Source organism: Anopheles gambiae, chromosome 3 (genome assembly GCF_943734735.2).
Source record: "Anopheles gambiae chromosome 3, idAnoGambNW_F1_1, whole genome shotgun sequence".
In the NCBI taxonomy this organism is placed as follows: domain Eukaryota; kingdom Metazoa; phylum Arthropoda; class Insecta; order Diptera; family Culicidae; genus Anopheles; species Anopheles gambiae.
The window spans coordinates 95,647,782-95,664,991 of NC_064602.1; the positions used below are offsets into that span (position 1 = coordinate 95,647,782).

At 47.8% G+C, this 17,210-nt stretch overlaps 3 protein-coding genes across 6 annotated transcripts in view; all 3 read right to left on the reverse strand.

The window, feature by feature from the left end:
- Positions 1 to 4,807, reverse strand: part of LOC1280509 (calbindin-32) — a 53,404-nt gene extending 48,597 nt beyond the window's left edge. Inside the window, exon 1 of one of the 2 annotated variants that reach the window (XM_320356.4) lies at positions 4,397 to 4,807. The gene's annotated coding sequence lies outside the window, so the exon portion shown is untranslated. The remainder of the gene's footprint in view (positions 1 to 4,396) is intronic. The other variant, XM_061661485.1, reaches the window with a different exon arrangement.
- Positions 4,808 to 7,165: 2,358 nt separating this feature from the next.
- On the reverse strand, positions 7,166 to 8,023 carry LOC4577632 (transmembrane protein 234 homolog). Its single transcript, XM_001238305.2, has 4 exons — positions 8,001 to 8,023; positions 7,604 to 7,918; positions 7,377 to 7,536; positions 7,166 to 7,277 (listed from the first exon to the last, which is right to left on the reverse strand). Exons 2-4 carry the CDS (start codon positions 7,796 to 7,798, stop codon positions 7,210 to 7,212), a joined length of 423 nt encoding a protein of 140 aa, XP_001238306.1. The 5' UTR covers positions 7,799 to 7,918; positions 8,001 to 8,023; the 3' UTR covers positions 7,166 to 7,209.
- Positions 8,024 to 8,458: 435 nt separating this feature from the next.
- Positions 8,459 to 17,210, reverse strand: part of LOC1280507 (uncharacterized) — a 32,998-nt gene continuing 24,246 nt past the window's right edge. For all 3 annotated transcript variants that reach the window (XM_061661479.1, XM_061661480.1, XM_061661478.1), the window contains 7 exons: positions 10,823 to 12,812; positions 10,510 to 10,753; positions 10,011 to 10,447; positions 9,804 to 9,939; positions 9,434 to 9,738; positions 9,271 to 9,362; positions 8,459 to 9,196 (listed from right to left, as the gene is read on the reverse strand). In XM_061661479.1, the coding sequence (XP_061517463.1) occupies positions 8,658 to 9,196; positions 9,271 to 9,362; positions 9,434 to 9,738; positions 9,804 to 9,939; positions 10,011 to 10,447; positions 10,510 to 10,753; positions 10,823 to 12,812 (3,743 nt within the window). In that variant the 3' untranslated portion in view covers positions 8,459 to 8,657. The remainder of the gene's footprint in view (positions 9,197 to 9,270; positions 9,363 to 9,433; positions 9,739 to 9,803; positions 9,940 to 10,010; positions 10,448 to 10,509; positions 10,754 to 10,822; positions 12,813 to 17,210) is intronic.

A 17,210-nucleotide genomic window follows, 5' to 3' on the forward strand; every position in this document is an offset into this window, starting at 1 on the left:
CAGATCGAGAGCAACATTGTACTGCCACGGGAAAGTCACGGTGAAGGTCGACACTCTGGCCGACGAGCACCTCGACGACGACGGGAACTAGCATCGACAACAAAAAAGGCCAACTCACACAATTGTTAATGCCTACACCATTTGCCGCCCGTCCCACTCCCACCTGTCCCACACGGAGGCCACGCGGGAAATCGATATCGTGCGTACAGCAGCACGGTCCGCACGGGCGAGATAGAGAGGTAGAAGAGGGGGGGGGGGCAGTAACGAGGCAACGATTTTCGGTCCCGGCTCGTTTTTAGTCATTCTCGTGAACGTAAACATTAAAATCCTCATCAGTGGCCGGCTGCTCGCCGCTCGGAAGCAAGAAATCGAAGCAGAATAAATAATCAAAAGCAATTTATATGGAAGCAGCAGCTTGGTTTATGCACTGTCGCCAGTAGGAACGTTGCCTTGGTACGGCATGAAACACAGGCATGAAACACACAGCGACACATTCACAATCTAGGTCGTGAAAACTTTCCCAATCGGGCACTTGCCGCGTTCCACTTGCCACGGGTAATGGAAATTTTTGATTTGCTTTCAAGAATTTTCTCCGAAATGGTTCCATTCTTCGAATTAAATGTTTATACAAAACACACTTTTTTGTACGGTTTTTCCAAATAGCATGGAAATTTCTGTGAAAAAAACTCGATCACTATAGAGAGAAAGGTTTTTATCACAGATGTTTTAAGAGTAAAAAAAAGAAAAAAATATCTGATGATTATTCTACTCAAGTTTATTTATGTTAAAAGTTTGATTAAAATAAAATCTTGTCTTATCAATCAGTTTTACTAAGTCTTCAAACCCTTAAGCTTGATCATGGCGCTACGAATTCCATTAAGAAATTGAAGCAATAAACTTGGAATCAATGAGGGAGCTCAAATCCTGGTCACGGCACCACAAAAAAGCCCTTCAAAACACTGACCAACAACGGTACGCCAAATCGTGTATTGAAGAGCTTCGCAGAGACAAAAATAAACCCATCCATCCAAGGGTTTATTACCACTGCCAGCATATTTGCAAATGCTTAACCGAGTGGGGGGTGGTTCAGTGCCCACCCTCGTTACGGTTTCTTTTTTTTTGCATGACTCAACAACGCACAAGCATACTCTCACCACCAGCAAAAAAAAAACCAACACCAACCGTACCTGAACCCGTCCCCATATGGCCAGCGGTAATGGAATATGTATCGTTGTCGCATAAACAATGCACCCGAGCGGAAAAGATTGTTTACACCAACGGCGTAAAGAGAAAGGAGCTGCACGCCGAGGTGCGAGAAACGCATCCTGCTGTCGTGGGACGCGGTGAAAGGTAATGATGGTAACGATTTTCCAAAATTCGTTTAAATTCAATTTCAAGAAAATTGCATCCATCCATTACAATTTTGCAAGAAAAACACATAAAACCATTTGGAGATCGGATCTGCAATGAAACAGCAAGCAGTAATGAGAAAACAGACGGGAAAATCTTTTTCGTTTGAATTTACACACTACCGGAAACAACCGGACAGAACGGAAAGGAATTGAAAACGTTACACCCGCCAAATAGACGGATCCTCTCTGGCTCAAATTGACGAGATGTTTTCCGTTACACAGTCGCGTCAGCAAACCGATTGACATTGTCCAGCCGTGTTGCTTGAGCCGGAAGGCAGTGGGCGAAAGATTGGCGGTCGATGTGCGATCACGCGAGCAGATTAATGATGTTATGACTTTCGGTTTGTGTCGGCAAGATCAATTTCGTTTGATTGCCACGTTTGCCGGTAGCAGTAACAAATCGTGGACAAATTGCGGTACCCGGTTCAATATTGATTTTGCGGATGTGTACAATGTCAGCGATTCAGGATGTAGTAAAACAACCATCGTAAAGAATGGGTTACACTGCTCTACAGATGGATTGGCATGATGATAGTTTTGGTGTAGAATTTTGGTCCATTCTTTGAATTTCTCGCAATTTTCCAAGAGGGACATTATAAATCAACCAACTGCTTCCGTTTGAATCATTGAAAACCTTAAAAATGTCAACCGAAAAATTGAATTACATCACACATCACTTTTTCACTTTTAGGGAAAAATTCCCTTTTCAATATTGAATTCAGGTAAATCCCATTCCACTCGGTGATAAATTATTACCCAACCTAGCGTGACCCGTTGCCATAACGTACTTTAAATTTTAAAACAGTGTATGCGTACGACCCGCTTTCCACACCCGTTTCGAAACACTTTTTACAATATTCATCTTGTCACGAGATGTAAATAGCAATCCGTAGCAAACGGCCCGGAACTTTCTTCCCTTCGACGCGTGTGGAAGATGATGTAAGTGTACGCTTGGTTTGTTTGGTGTCTTGGACAAGCGAGTACAAAGCGAGCAAACGAATGTGCAAATGTTTTATCACGTACGAGTTGCGATACATTTGAGTACAAATTGTTTTACTAATACTGCTTTCAGTGAAACCATTTTCGCCATAAATTACTTGCCAATCGAGCTCCACTAACCAGCTCATTACAAAACGGCAACCATAAACTAGGGGGTCCATTAAGAAAGGGCATCAGTTATTCGAACACCGTACGGTACCTTTCATGCCAAAACGATAAACGGTAATTAAAAGAATCATCGATTAGACAATTAGACGCTCGCAGCCAGCAGCAGCAGCAGCAGCATGATAGCGATGGCGTATTGAATATGTGAGCACATACACACTACATCCGGCTGTGAAACAGTGAAAAGTGCTAGCATAATGAATGAAGCTAATGAAGGCGGACGAGCACGATGTGGAGTGTGTGTTAGTTTCCGTTCAGCTCGTTCGCAAATGAATCTGCTAGAACCACGCTGCCGGCGGCGGCTTACGCGGAGCTGATACAAGAGCTTACATACGCAGTATGGAGCCGTACACTCCGTTCGGTTCTAAGATCATGCAAATGGATTTTCACACACACACACACGTGCGCACACAGTCGCATTGAAAAGGTAAACGTGTTCGGCCTTGATCGAGGGCGATGTTAGCACACAGCACACGTCAAGCGTACGAACAAATGACAATTAGTGTGTCCCACCGTAGTAGGTCTTCAAATTGCTTTCTGCTCCCCCTCCTAACGGTGTTCTCACCCACACCCACACTGACAGAAGGTTCATGGCAAGCGTGTCGACTCGACTGGGGTTTGATTCTAATCAAACCGTTCGTTCGATGGATTTCGGCGGGGATGGAATGGGTTCAAACTATCTTTCTCTACCAAACACCAGGCGTCTCCACCCTAGTCCGGACGAACCGCTTTTACCTTCCAACTGATGGTAGCCGTAAAGCGTGACACGATAATCTCGATTCACACCCAATCCCACCCGCAGTATTACGGCACCATGCATGGATAGGGCAGTAGTGTAAAGGAAAACCGTACCATGTGTGTCCAAACGGGAGCAGTAAAGTACGGGATGTGGCTTAAGCGGTTAGCAGTAATAGTGATTGGGGATTTTAGGCGTGATTTAACTAGCGAGATCTTATTTGATTAGAGTTTTATGATTATTCTCGATGCAATATTATATATTTTACAACTTTTTATCGTTTTTTGAGTGAAAAAATTCGATTTTTCTGGTATGGGGAATGATTTTCAATGTAATATTAAACGCATCGATCGATACCGGTCTCTCGTATGACTTCTACAATAACCGTGACCCACTGGTTTAGCCTTCCCGAGCCGTAAAGCGACAGCGATTTAATGAGTACGAAACGAATTTCTCACTAAAATCCTTTCCTCCCACGCCCGACGGCGTAGTAGCTTCATCGATTAAACATAATCAAACCCACGAAAAACAAATCAGCGAGAGCCTCTGGCGAGGGACCTACTGAGAAATAGGACTTGGAGCAGATCTTTCCAGGTAGGCAGGATACACCAACCAAAACAACAAATGCCAGCAATTAAAGGCTGCAAAGCAACCGGGAACCGAAAATATAACGAACGCAGTACAATGCGCGGGGTCGCGGAACCCTGAATTCGCCATTGCGCGCTTCTTACTTGGTGGTAGTGGGAACGGCGCTAAACGCGAAACGCGACACACAGCCAAAACAACCACTTTCTCTCTTTTTACGCTTCGGTCGCTGCTATACATACACGCAAAACAACCTGTAGACGGGTCGATCCGATCCGGGTTGCCGCCGCCGGTCGGGATGGTTGTGTGATAATAATAACGATTACGATTATAATTTGGATGGGAACGAGCAGTGCCCCACAGCGGGAAGGGGAGTTCGTGTCCTCTTGCGTGGGTGTGTATGTGTGTTTGTGTGGGTGTGGGATACATGAACGGGGGCAGGGGTCGACCCTTTTGCGACATAATGATTGACACTTTTGGGAAAGGATAGCACACTTACTCTTGGTCCGGCTGGACGGGCGTTTCTGCTGATGCTGGCACAAACTGGAGAGTGTGGGGTGAAACAATTCTACTGCTTATCACCGCACCGTCGGCGCACCATGGCACACACCAAACGTTCGTGACACAGAATCACACACCAACAGCACACGCACACACAACACAGTAACGCACTGGCTCTTTCTCTTTCGCTGTGCTTACAGTCAATTGATAAACAGAGCTCACGGTACTACACAAACGAGCGAACGTGGCGCAGGCGAAAACTTACCCCAATTCAAGTCACCACACAGCCAGAAGCAAATCACGTCCCACGGTGTGGGTGACGAGCGACCAAGAAGCGTTGGCCCCCTTTTGAGCCGTCCGTATCGTTCGGTGTCGCAACTCGCAGTGAAATGTGTCCGCATCGTGCGAACCGTATTAATAACATGCCGTCTCTCCCCCGTTGCGTGGTCTGGCCGCCTTCCCCGGTTGCGTTCAACGGGAGACGAGTTTTTCCAACCGAACCCCGTTCGGGATTTGCCACCCGAAAGCTTCCGAAAGCTTCCGAAGGTGGTTGAGTTTTCTCTCCTTCATTCCAGTGCGTCTCGCCCATCGAGCGAGTGTTTGTTGTCGGTATTTCCTGCAGTTCCCGCACATCATCTGTTCCACCGTTTCGGGCAGCGCTTGTTCGCTAAGGGCTGTTGTGCTTCCCTTTCACTCACCGCCATTGGGTTCTGTTTTCACGGTCGTCGGCAAACAAGACAGTCGGCACCAATACACTGGCAAGCGGAACCTTCCCGGAGCTATCCGGTACACGCAAACAGACGAAACTTCCAACGCCTTGTTCGAAACGGGCCCATCTCTTCGGGCGTTTTCGCAGCGATTGCTGCGATTCATTCATAAGAAAAGTGCTTGCGTGGTGGCCACACAAACACACACACACAGAAGACGGAGCAGCAGTGCCAACGTGATGGTTTGAACGGGCGACGCGAATGACTGCGTTTTGTTTTTGCAGCAACAGCAGCAGCAGCACCACCCGCACCAATCGGAATCGAGTCGGAAAATGCGGTGGAATTGGCCACCAACGGTACCAACATAAACAACACAGCAATCCACAGCATAAGATCCACACGTACGTATATCCTTTCTTCGGAGAATTGCTTTGCTTCCGACGGTGTGTGTGAGTGGTTTTAGCCGCACCGTCGAACTATTTTCCGCATTGAAGTAGGAAAGCGCCTGAAAACGGAAAAAAAACAAAAACCTTTAAAATGTTGTAGAGAAGGATATCAAGATGCTGTAATGAGGTGGTATTAAGCAAGAGGCTTAGCTCTTCCGGTAAGATCAATTAATTTCGAACCAAAGTTAACCCGCGCTACATTAACAGAGCTTCAGTACACGCGTACTTGTCTCTCTAATACGCCTTCTAGCATATCAAATGCATACGATTGCTACGATTGAACCGCCCATGAATAATGCATACATTGCAAGCACGAGGGGAAACGACCAACTTTTACCACCGACACACAATCGCATTCCTATCGCGTGCCTACGATTATGATAAATAGCTTCACTAGTAAACGACTCCATCCTTATCAAGCTCGTTACCCATCTTCTAAAAGCCGCCGCCTCTGCTGCCGCTGCTGGTGGTGGCGGTGATGGTGGTAAGCCCAGCAAAGTTTTGAATTATATCTCCAAGCATCCGGCACACGACCAATCTCGCACGCCCTTCGCTCTCGCAGTCCCACAATTGTGCATTTCTTATTCATGACCACTTTCACGACGTTCGAATGTGTGCACGAGCGAGCAAGGGAAGGGTGCTTTGCCAAACGAAGGAGAAAAGATAAAAAAACGAATTTGTCCGCTGCCAAAAACGGCGCTGGCGACTGGCAATGAATAGTTTTTCTAGGCCCTTCTCCTCACTCGTCTCTGATTTCTAGAGTAATGTGTTCTGGTGGAAGTGCGCTGGAAAAAGCAAAGAACGAAGCGTTCTAAATCGGCTAAAAACTTTTGCCCTTTTGATCGATGCAGTTCGAGAGGAGTTGGCATGCACACGACCATGCAAAGTTCGGTATCGGTTCCGCCCCCCACAAATCGGGTTGGCATCGGTTGTGGTTAGTTGAGGTTCAGGTTCATAGTTTTGCTTTCCGGAAAGCAATTAAAACAAAAAAGTAGCGGGATAGGAAGAGCTAAACCCTCGGACACCCTCGGTTTGCATAGAATTATTGCATCACCGATCGAGCAGATCGTGGGGAAAAGTGAGGCAACGAACTGGGTCGTCGGCTGCATAATTGGGTCAGGGTAAAGTTTAATTTATTCTCCTCCCAGTAGCATCATTGCAATAGTAGTACAAATAATAACTGCATTAGGCGCATGATGTGTTCCTGTTGTCTGTTGTACACATTGAAGGCTAGCAAGAACGAGGGATAGTGGGATGGTACTGATAGAATGATTTGCATCTCTATATTGCCTGACCCTTTTCATTCTTGAATTTAAATATTGTGTCGCATTTCACAATATGCAAATATTTTTCGGATACTATTACTAATACAATTGTTTATCTACAGGAACGTGATTCAAGCGGGTTGCACTAGAGTCCTGTAAATAGATTCTGTGTTGTAAATAGTACATAGTAAATAGTTACAAGAACTTTAGGGTGGTAAAAATGTAATTATCTTTAGAATATGATTTAGATAATGATGAAATGATTAAAGTGCCAAGTGAAACTTAGTTCATATGCAAGGCACATCGTAATCTATCTTTTATCGTGATATTTGCAATAAATGGAATATGATTGTTAGCTTTAAATTATATTTCAACTAGATTTAAACAAGCGTATCACAACATTTTATCAAGTCCACAGATTACGGTCCCTAGTATGACTAGAGTCATTCCACAGTAAATTTCTAAAAGAAGACAATGCATAATACGTTATCAATAGTATACCAGCATAAGCCGTAATCAGTAAGTTTGTTAACTATAATTAAAAGATGCTTGCTACTTACTCCAGCCCGATTGTCGTTCGCCCAGCAGTCGAGCGGTGATGGCAGTGAAAACGAACGTTAACGAGTTCGCCATTGGAACGGTGAGCGACAGTTCCGTCCGTTGCAGGGTTAATACGTACACGATACTGCCCAACTGATTGATCACCAATGGAAGCAGGTACTGTAAAATGCATTTTAAAATACGATATTCAATTCAGGAAATGAAACGAATCAATGATACGACTTACCTGCCAACGAGTTATAAGAAATCGTACTTCCAACCAAAGTTGGCCCAGTTTGCTGTCTGCCTTTAGCTCGTTATACCCGATGCTACCCCGTTTGATGAAAGGGTTGGTAGCGCCCCACATGATTGCCACCAGCAAAATGCTTAACACGGCGTAGATATCCACCGAAGCCGGTACCGTGTTCTCGGGAGAATCCATACTGATGCAGGTAAAGTCGATTGCTCTCGAGGTTACTGATCCTAGATGCTGGGTTAAGCTACGCAAATTCTACTCTCAGGACACGATGGCAACAGTTATGAATCCATATATCATGAAATACTGTCATTTAATAAGAATATAGTTAAGGTTTATGTACAAAATTAAGGAAAATTAGCTGAAACCAAGTTTGAACGATACTCACCGCCAAGACAACAACAAATGATTGGTTTGTTTACATTGGAAACGTCATTTCTGCCTTCTTCGAAAACTTCGAACATACATTCGAACAATAAAATTTGAAATGACCGTTACAATATATGGAGATACAAAACATCAAGAAAATAGGGGACTACTAAAACGAATACTAAAATGTTTTCTTTCATTACATGGCATTGTAAAACGAACTGCATCACATTTTGCTACTTCAATATTTCTTTTATTATTAGCTTATTAGGGTCCTGAACGACACGCATATTACAACACACACAATGCAAGAACAATCATTTTACGGGGTTCGTCGTTTTCGTCGTCAGTCAGTAAGTGTGCGCGATACAAACACTTGGTTAAACTTGGTTTCAGTTTTGTTAAAAAAAGAGGAAGGGGGAGTGACAAAATTATTAAAATAAAATGTAAAGTCTGATTGGAATTGCAGTTTTTGCAGTTTTGCACCCTTCCCCCAAAAAGTTGGCATCGTGGAAAATCACGCCGGTAGCATGGCAGTTTGAATCATTTGCAAATCGAAATACAGCGTGCTGTTGAACGTGAATGCTTACATGCTACATTTAATTAATTAGTGTTAACCGCGTCGTTTGCTTTTCCGCTGCAGTAGCTACTGCACGTGTTAACGGTAATGTTTTTTTCATCGGCGATATTTAAGCGTAGAGCCACTGCCCGCCGTACGGGAAGGATACTGTGCGATCGAGTCCTTCACACGGCGCGAGCTGGGCAGCGTGGTCGAAGCGTACGGTGTGGCTAATCCGCCCGTTTCGCGTGATCCGCTTGCGCGTCGTTGCTGCTGCTGGTCAGCGCTGTGGCGTCGCGATTGCTCAAACGAAGAGCTTTTGTCCGAGTCTGGGTCATCACGGGCCGATGGTGTGTTGCGTTGCTTGGGCTGCCGACTGAGCGTGGATTGGCTGCCGACTGTCGACTGGCGGCTGGTGGCACCGGACCGAGGCAAGGTTGAGATCGGTTTCGCCTGGTGCTGATCTTTGTGGTAATCGATTTCGTATCCTTCGCGAATGTTCTTCGGCTTCCAGGGTGCCAGGACCGATATCGAACGAGACACGGTGCGTGTCATCGGCTGGACCTTCTTGGAGGAGGCGACCGAGTGGTTGAGTGATTCGCGCGAGTACGCCCGACGACGAGCATTCGCAATCTGTGGATGCGGTATATCGCCAACTGGAATAGGAAGAAAGTGTTCTCCAATGAGTCAAATAGGCCCTCTGGGGATTCCTACTCATTTCTGTGCTTACCGGTTGTTGCATGCAGAAACACGACACTGCGCTGGCTTTGCTGACTAGATTCACCTTCCGTCCCGGAACTGTCCAGAATGCGATCAATGTCCCTGGAAGATGACCCAAAACACGATGTAAGTAAAGCTCTCTTTTTATCTCTCAACACACTAACAAAGCTTACCTGTTTAAGCTATCCCGACGCTCAAAGGTCCGGGCCGGTTTCTGTGGCCCTGACGGTGGTTTCTTGTGCTCGCTGCGACTACGACTCCCCGGCCGTTGATGGACCGGTGTTTGCGACCGTTCTCCATCTACCAGATCGATATTGTTTTCCCTCGATCGATGGTGATGGTGGTACGCCTTCCTGGTCACACGTTCCGGCGTGTAGTCCCGAGGTGTGCCAGTTCGCTCCGGCCGATAGTCCGACGGTGATGGCGATCTCGCCCGGTAGAATGTACTGGAATGTTCCTCCGAGCGATAGTCTTTGCCCTGGGGAGAAGACGAATCGGTTAGAACGATCATTTATAATGGTGGCATACACGTAATACACTTACCCGTAGGCTCAGCTCATCCTCCTCGTCCAGGTTGTGTAACGAGGACGATCGATTGCGAGCTGTATCGCGCACCTTTGGGGCTGTGTCCAGATCGTACGCACTGCGATATTTCTTTTCCATTTTCGAGAGATTACTCCTGATAAGAAAGAGGGAAGATTAGACCCGCAGAATATTCCACAACAAGACTCCTTGTAACAACCCTCTTACCGTGCTGATCTGTACGAGGTGGCGTTCTGATCGCCATACTCCGTATCGGTATCGCCGAAGAAGCGCAAACTCTTGGCCTGCTTCGGTGGCGGTGGAGGCGATTTCGCATCCACGGTGAGGTTCGGTTTCGAGCTGGACTTTTTCCTTGACAACCGATCGAACGATTTGAACCATTCCGAGCGCGAAGACGACTGCTTCTGACCCTCTGCCGGCGTAGTGCTGGACAGTTTGGAGCTCTTGAAGGAAAGCGATCGCTTCGCCGACGAAGGGCTCGATTTCGGTGTGGAGAGTCGACGCCGCGTGGCAATGTCTGGGACACGCGATCCATCTGCACTGTCCGAGCGAAGACTGCCGACGCGGGAGTGATCTCGCTTCTCCGATGTATCCGTACCCATGCGGACCAATTTCTTGCGGGTGGAGCTGACGAACTGCTTTACCTAAAATAAGGGAAACACTCATTAAAGCACCGCCGAATAGAGGACTCCACAGTCGAACATACCTTTGCGAGTCCTCCAGCTTTCTTGTCAGCCTTCAGCGAAGACTTGAGCGTGCTGTCTCGGGTGTAGCTGCGACTAGCCGATATCTCATCCAAACGTGGATCGTACCGCGATCCATCATCGATGCTCCGTTCCCGGTAGACGTGCGCTTTCCTCGGCTTCCTCATGCAGCTGTTCGTGTGCGTTCGCTCCATGCGCAGGAAGTCCTCACAAGCGCGTACGTTCTCCGTCAGCGTAAACTTTGTCCTGGTAGGAGAACATTCAACATTCAATCGAACTTCGGACATGAGCTCCAGTGAACATTCCGTTACTTACCCCGAGATAAACTCATGATTGAACGAATCCTTGCGGAAATCGTTCTCAATGCCCGAATCTCCCTTGTCGACCGTGTGACGCGTGGTGTAGCTGCTTGTTCCACCCTGTTGCTCCGGAACGTAACGATTGTATCGTTGAACCTCCGTACGTCCTGCCGATCCTTCACGATCGTACACCGTCCTGGAGCTTGTTACGGCTTCCACACTCTCGCCCGGATACTTGTACCGCTCCACGTACTCCTCCGACACGGGTTTACCATCCCGATTGACAACCGTTTTCGTCACGAATGTCTCCACATATCCACGGGAATTTCTTCGTGGCACTGCACCACGCTCCTGCGATGCTTCTCGGTATGTTGGAGTCGGCGAGAGCGTACTCCTGCGCACCGGTGACTCATGTCGATCCAGTACCCGATCCACCGAGCGACGTTCGGTGGTCGTACGGTACTTGGTCGTACTGCTACTGTTACTCGTTCGATGTCCTCCAGATGTTAGCTGAATCGGAACCGGTACCGTCCTCTCCGGTGACATCCGATCGAGCAGATCACGCGATCCAATGCGCGATCGTATACGGGACTCCAGAATCTCCCGTCGTTGACTGAGCTCATGGAACTCGGGCAGATGTTCCTTCCCGTCTGCCTGGCCACGGTAGTGGACGCTGTAGCTGCTGGAGAAGTTCTTCTCCGTCGGTGTCAACCGCACGATACTCGGTGCGATCGGTGGATCCTCGTCCGAGTTGGTAAGGAAAGACTTGGGCGATGTACGGGTCGTGCTGCTCGATGTGTGCACGTAAGCGGACGACTTATAACGCTCCTGAGCCTGCTTCTGCCGGGCGTAGTCGATCCCGAGCCCTTCATCCTCGTCGCTATTTGTGTGCAGCTTACGCCTTATTCCATTGATCGTGAGCGGCGAATGGTCGGCCTCATCCAGCCGATACTTCGGCAGCGGAGGACTCGGACGCTGCGTCGTGTCCAGGAATCCTCCCGACGGTCTCAACTTACTCTCACCCGCCGTCCACATGGTGGCTGGGTCTTCCTCTTCGGTCGAGGGATAGTGCTGCTGCTTGACGGTGTGTTTCGATTTGTTCGTCTCGTTGGCGACGACCTGCGCGTACACGATCGGCTGCTCGCCCGATCCGCGGGTGTACGAAAACCCACCGCCCACGATCTGCGATGGCGGAGGGGAGGTGTGCCGCTCGCTCGACAACCGCTTGACGATGTTCTCCACCGTGACGCCCTTGGTAAGGTGAGGCTTCTCCGGCGGCAGCTGCGAGCTGTGCAGTGCGTCCTGGGATTTGGCAGTGCTGTTGGACGAGCGCAGCAGCGTGATCGTTTCCATAACGCCCGGTTTCGGCGGTGCGGCGAGCCTGGTCGATGGTTTCGGCTCCTCGGACACGGCCCGACCGCGCCGTGCTAGCTGTGCCGTCAGCGGATCGACCTGTTGCGTGTACTCGAGCGGTGATGCCTCGATGATCGGCGTCAGTGGGTCATGCTTTCGCGTGACCGTGCCCGTGGATCGTAGCTCGCCGAGTTCCTGCGTCGCCCGGCGCGGTACCACTTTGCGCTGCTTCACTGGTGTGGCGCCGTTCCGGCCAACATCACTTTTGCTCCGGCCAAGGGTGCCGCTTCTGCCGCTCGAGGGTGCTTGGGGCCGCGGTGCGCTTTGCTCATCCGCCGCCGGCTTACGGCTGAACAGGCTCAACAGGCTCTTGGAGGGCTTTTTCGAGGCGGCGTCACTCACCGACCGGGTGACCTTCTTCGTGCGTGACTTGGAGCGCGAGGGCAGCGAATTGAACCGTGCCGCATCGAGTGGTTCGCCGGGCTGGCTGTACTGCTTGGCCGCGGCTTGGCTGGAGCGATCGATTTTATCGGCCTGCGCAAGTACGAACTCCGCTTCACGGCGTAACGCTTCCTGGGATAGGTTCTCGGGGTGCTCCTTGCGAACGGTACCGTTCGGTAGGGTGGTGCGTGGGGGACCTTCGTGTCGAGGGCCTGCAATGAGCGGGGGAACAAGAGAAAGGGAGCGGTTCGCTATAGCTGTGGCAGTGTTAGAGTTAGAGGAGCCTTGGAGAAGGTAGAGTATTATGGAAAAAATGGGGGGAAAATAGAGTACATAGAGAAAGGCAGATACACACGGAAACCAACCAAAACTACGATAAGCGGTCAAAGCAACAACACTAGAAGCGACAACAACACAACCAAGTAGAACACTCCATTGTTTGGGAAAAGTCTGAGTACACCAACAAAGTTTAAACTACTAGTTTACCTTACCAATCTTTGAGTGTCGATCACCACCAGAATGTATGTAGACCTCTAAGTACATTATTTGTCGAATATCCAGCTATATTATCCAGCTAAATAGTTATGATATGAGGACCAAACACCATTCACAAAACTACAAAGTAGACTGTTAATAATCATCCCTCAATTTTATTCTAATTAAAGCCTCATTTCTTTGCAGAACAAGACAAAAGGGTAATAAAAATCACATCTTGAGGATGTAGCACCATCTGTTACACATTTTAATATCACATTCATCAGCAATAATAATCATTTTGATCGCAATCAACCAGTCACGGATGAATATGATAAAAAAAAAGATCTGCCACATCATCATTGGCGCATTTTGTATGCGATCGCGTACGATCATCCACGATCAGCTGCAGTGATCTATCTACCCTCTTGCAGCGGCACCCGCGTTGGCTCGATTGGCTACATAAATTGGAATATAATATCGTTAATCAGCATTAATGTCTTTGCACGATCGAGGCAAAAAAATGTGCGACTGCTACTATGTGCCTCAAACAATAAAAAAAGCCCGCTAACCCGCCCATTCCCTGCAATAACGCGGAAACGGTTTATGATGGATCTCTCGTTCTGCTAATTACGATCGTACGAATTTGTGAGCTCGCACCGCTTTTTGAATGACACCCGACCTGTCTGTAGCCACTTCCTAGAGCGCCCTTACTGCTCACCAGACGACCTTGCCGAGTTGGGCCCCTTGCTGTGGCTGCTAGGTGCCTTTCACTGGTAAATCCGGGCGCATTGCACTTGCACCGCGCAGGAATGCGATCGTGCAGGCAAACGAAAAAATAAATCAACTCCACGGAGCAAAGGAGATTTTTCTTAACCGAGAGGGTTCACCAACAGAAGGGAAAAACTTAACCAACTCTCAACTCCCCCCTTTGTGTTGGAACGAACGAAATGCGCACTACGGTGGACACTCACGCGCAAGTGCCGCGCGCCCGCGGAATAAATTACACTCGACAACCCATCAAGAGGGTTTCGGGAGAGCTCGCTGCCGTGCTGCCGTGTTTCTTGATGCTTGAAGTACCAAGTGTTCTAGCATAGAGCATTGCTATTATGCAAATGCTTTCCCCCCTTTGCCACCCTCGATCGTGCTCGAGCTCGAGGGTGTCTTTCGCGTGCGAAGCCATCGATTCACTTTCCGTGGCTCGGTGATCGTTAGTAAACCGGAGGCTCTATCGCGTTCGCGTTCAAACTCGATCGAACTGCTCGAGCTGCTAACGCATGTCGCCTGCACACTGTGCCGCACAATAGTGAACCACGCACACCACGCTGATTTACGACCGATGGGACGGCAAAATTTGTAAACATCGTGTAGTTGACCATGGATAAATAAACGATTCACAAAAACATACACACGTTGAAGGGGAAAGGGCACACACCATGCTCAACCACAACAACAAAAAACTTCAAAAAGAAAGGCAAACAATCGCTCCCAACCAACGTCATCTTCTCGTGTGAGTGAGTGTGTGACCTGCTTCGCGAAGCGTTAGGTAAGGAACCCCCGAGGAACCCTTTTTGCTTGACTCTACCGTTTTCGCGCTTACACACGGGCAAATGAGTAAAGTGATTGCTGCAAAGTTTTTATTACGAGCATTTAACCGACCCGAGAGGCCGCGGACGAATCATTTGAACGGTGCTACCGTTTAAATGGTGCGATTAGGTAGCACCAATTCGTTTGCAGATGTGTGGTGCTTTTGCGTACGATACTGGCCTTGTACTAGTTTCCATTTTAAGCAAATTCATTATCGCGTTTGCTAATAGTCTTTACATAAAAGCTAAAACATGTTAAAGAAACAAAAAACGACATAAAACCTTTTTTAAAGCGGTGTTTGAGTACAAAATAGAAACAAAAAACAACTAAAACATAACAAAAATGGCAAAATAAAATATATAATAATGATCAAAACATTACAAACAAGCAAACTACATAATAATTACACAAATAAATGTGACCTAGCAAAACACACATAAAACCAATTTAAAAAAATAACATAACAAGCATGAAGTAACTTGCTCAACAAGACAAAAACACATGATAATGTATATAAAAAAACACAAACTATTCAAAAATAAGTAAATAACAAAAAAGAATCAAAAAGCTTCTTACAGTGTAACATAAGCAACAAATATTTAAATAAATGCTACAAAACCAGTGTGATACATTGAAAAAGAAGAATGCTCTTTTCTTCTCCATTTGCGATTTTCCTCGTCCACTGTCCACTGTACGTCCGTATAGGCTGCATCTGATTGTGGCAGATAAACGCATCCGACAGTGAATGGGAAGAAGCTAAAATAAAACGAAACGACCTTACGGCCTAGGTGCCTAGCCAACGTTATCCCCCGTATTCCATTTGAGTAGGGTCCCGGCCCCGGGAGAAGATGTTCCCCTGTCGCGGCACGCTTTAAATCTAGCGCGATACGCAACAGCGGCACCGCGGCCGGGCTGCTGCGGTAGCGTGTAATTTGCAGCTGACAGGAATAAATGGAATCGGTGCGGCACTGATTGCAACTTTGTTGCAAAACGCACAATCGATCCTTCTTGGGAGCCGCCTGCAGGAGCAAGCCATTCTACCACCTCGCCAGTAGTACGCACGCCTCGCCTGTGACAAACGCGACGCGCTCATGGGGAGGGAATCGCAAAAAGGGAATCCTCGATAATGCACTACGCCCTGGCGCAAGTGGGCGCAAGTCGGAACCCATTGGGCCCCCAACAAAACGTCAGCCAGCGAACGCAAATTGCTTATTACAATATTTCCAGATGAGTAAGTACCGTGAGGTTCGTCGCCTGTGCGCCTTGCGGTTGTTTGGAATGCTTTTGGCGGGAACGGCTGTTGCGCCGGCGTTGATCTGTCGCTTTCAGTCGTTCGGGTCAGGCAAACTTCCTGCGATAGCGTACAAACACGACACTGTACAGCCAGCCAACGCAATTGGTCGCAAACGGTTCCAAACAAACAGCTGCGTTGTTGCGTGGTGGACCTGAACGATCAGTGTCGTTGGATGGACGTCAACGGGACGCGTAGTAGGGCTTTCCTCGAAGATAACTTGTCCCACCAGCGTGCTGTTTTGGTGACGTGAATGAAGCTGTTTGTTTTAACCTGCCAACAACCTGCCGTTCCGAAACACCTCCAAAAGGTCGAATGTGAGTGACAACGAACAGTGAGTGTTTGGAACTCTTTCCTAACGGACGGAGATAATTTAATTATCCCAGCACAGCGTGTCAACCACGCTGTGCAAAAAGACCTCTTCACCCGCTTGGAAAGCGGGACCGATCGACCCGACTGAGTAGGCGCTTCTATCCGCTTTTGGAAAAGCGTACGCCCTCGGGTCGCTTCCGAGCTTTTGCCCTCATTTTGGAATAATTTATGCATATACAGCCGCACACCTGTGCACCTTTACGCCTTTATTTGATGAAAGCAATTAAACCACATCGGGGATATTTGCACATTCTGTTCTTTTCTTCTGCGTAATGCCTTTGTGTGATGCGAGTTTCTTTGTCACAGACAGTGTACCCTGTCGCGGACCCTTGAGTAACTGGGCCAATGCAGACGCCTACACTAAGGCGGGTCGTTTGAGGTTGAATGTTAATTAAAATTGAACAGTCTGAGCTAGCTATTAACGTCCATTTAATTATAAATACTAATTTCAACATGAAATTGACGTTACAGACTTCTTACGATGGATCTCTTTCGTGTCTTGTCGGACCTCAAGCTATTTTTAAGTCAATGAGTTGAACAACTTCTGAGCTTTGCTCTCTATTCTCTCTGCTTGACCCATAAGATAAGCTTCAAGCTTGAATTAGAACATCGCTCTAGACAATGCCAAGCAGTTCGCCACTTCAGAACCCAACCAGAAACGCCCACATTCTTCTCACTTCTTCAAACACTGCCAAGTTCTTCACTTCACTTGCTGCTTGCTGTACCCAACCGATCGTAGGTGTTGTTGAAACATGCCAATTTCTAGGTGAATCCCACGAAAGTTTATCGCCATTTGTCGCCACAGCAGCGCCGTCGACATCGGCCCGACAGCGTATCTAACAAGGAAGCAAGAGACTCATCCACCTTTCATCGTGGGCATTTGCGA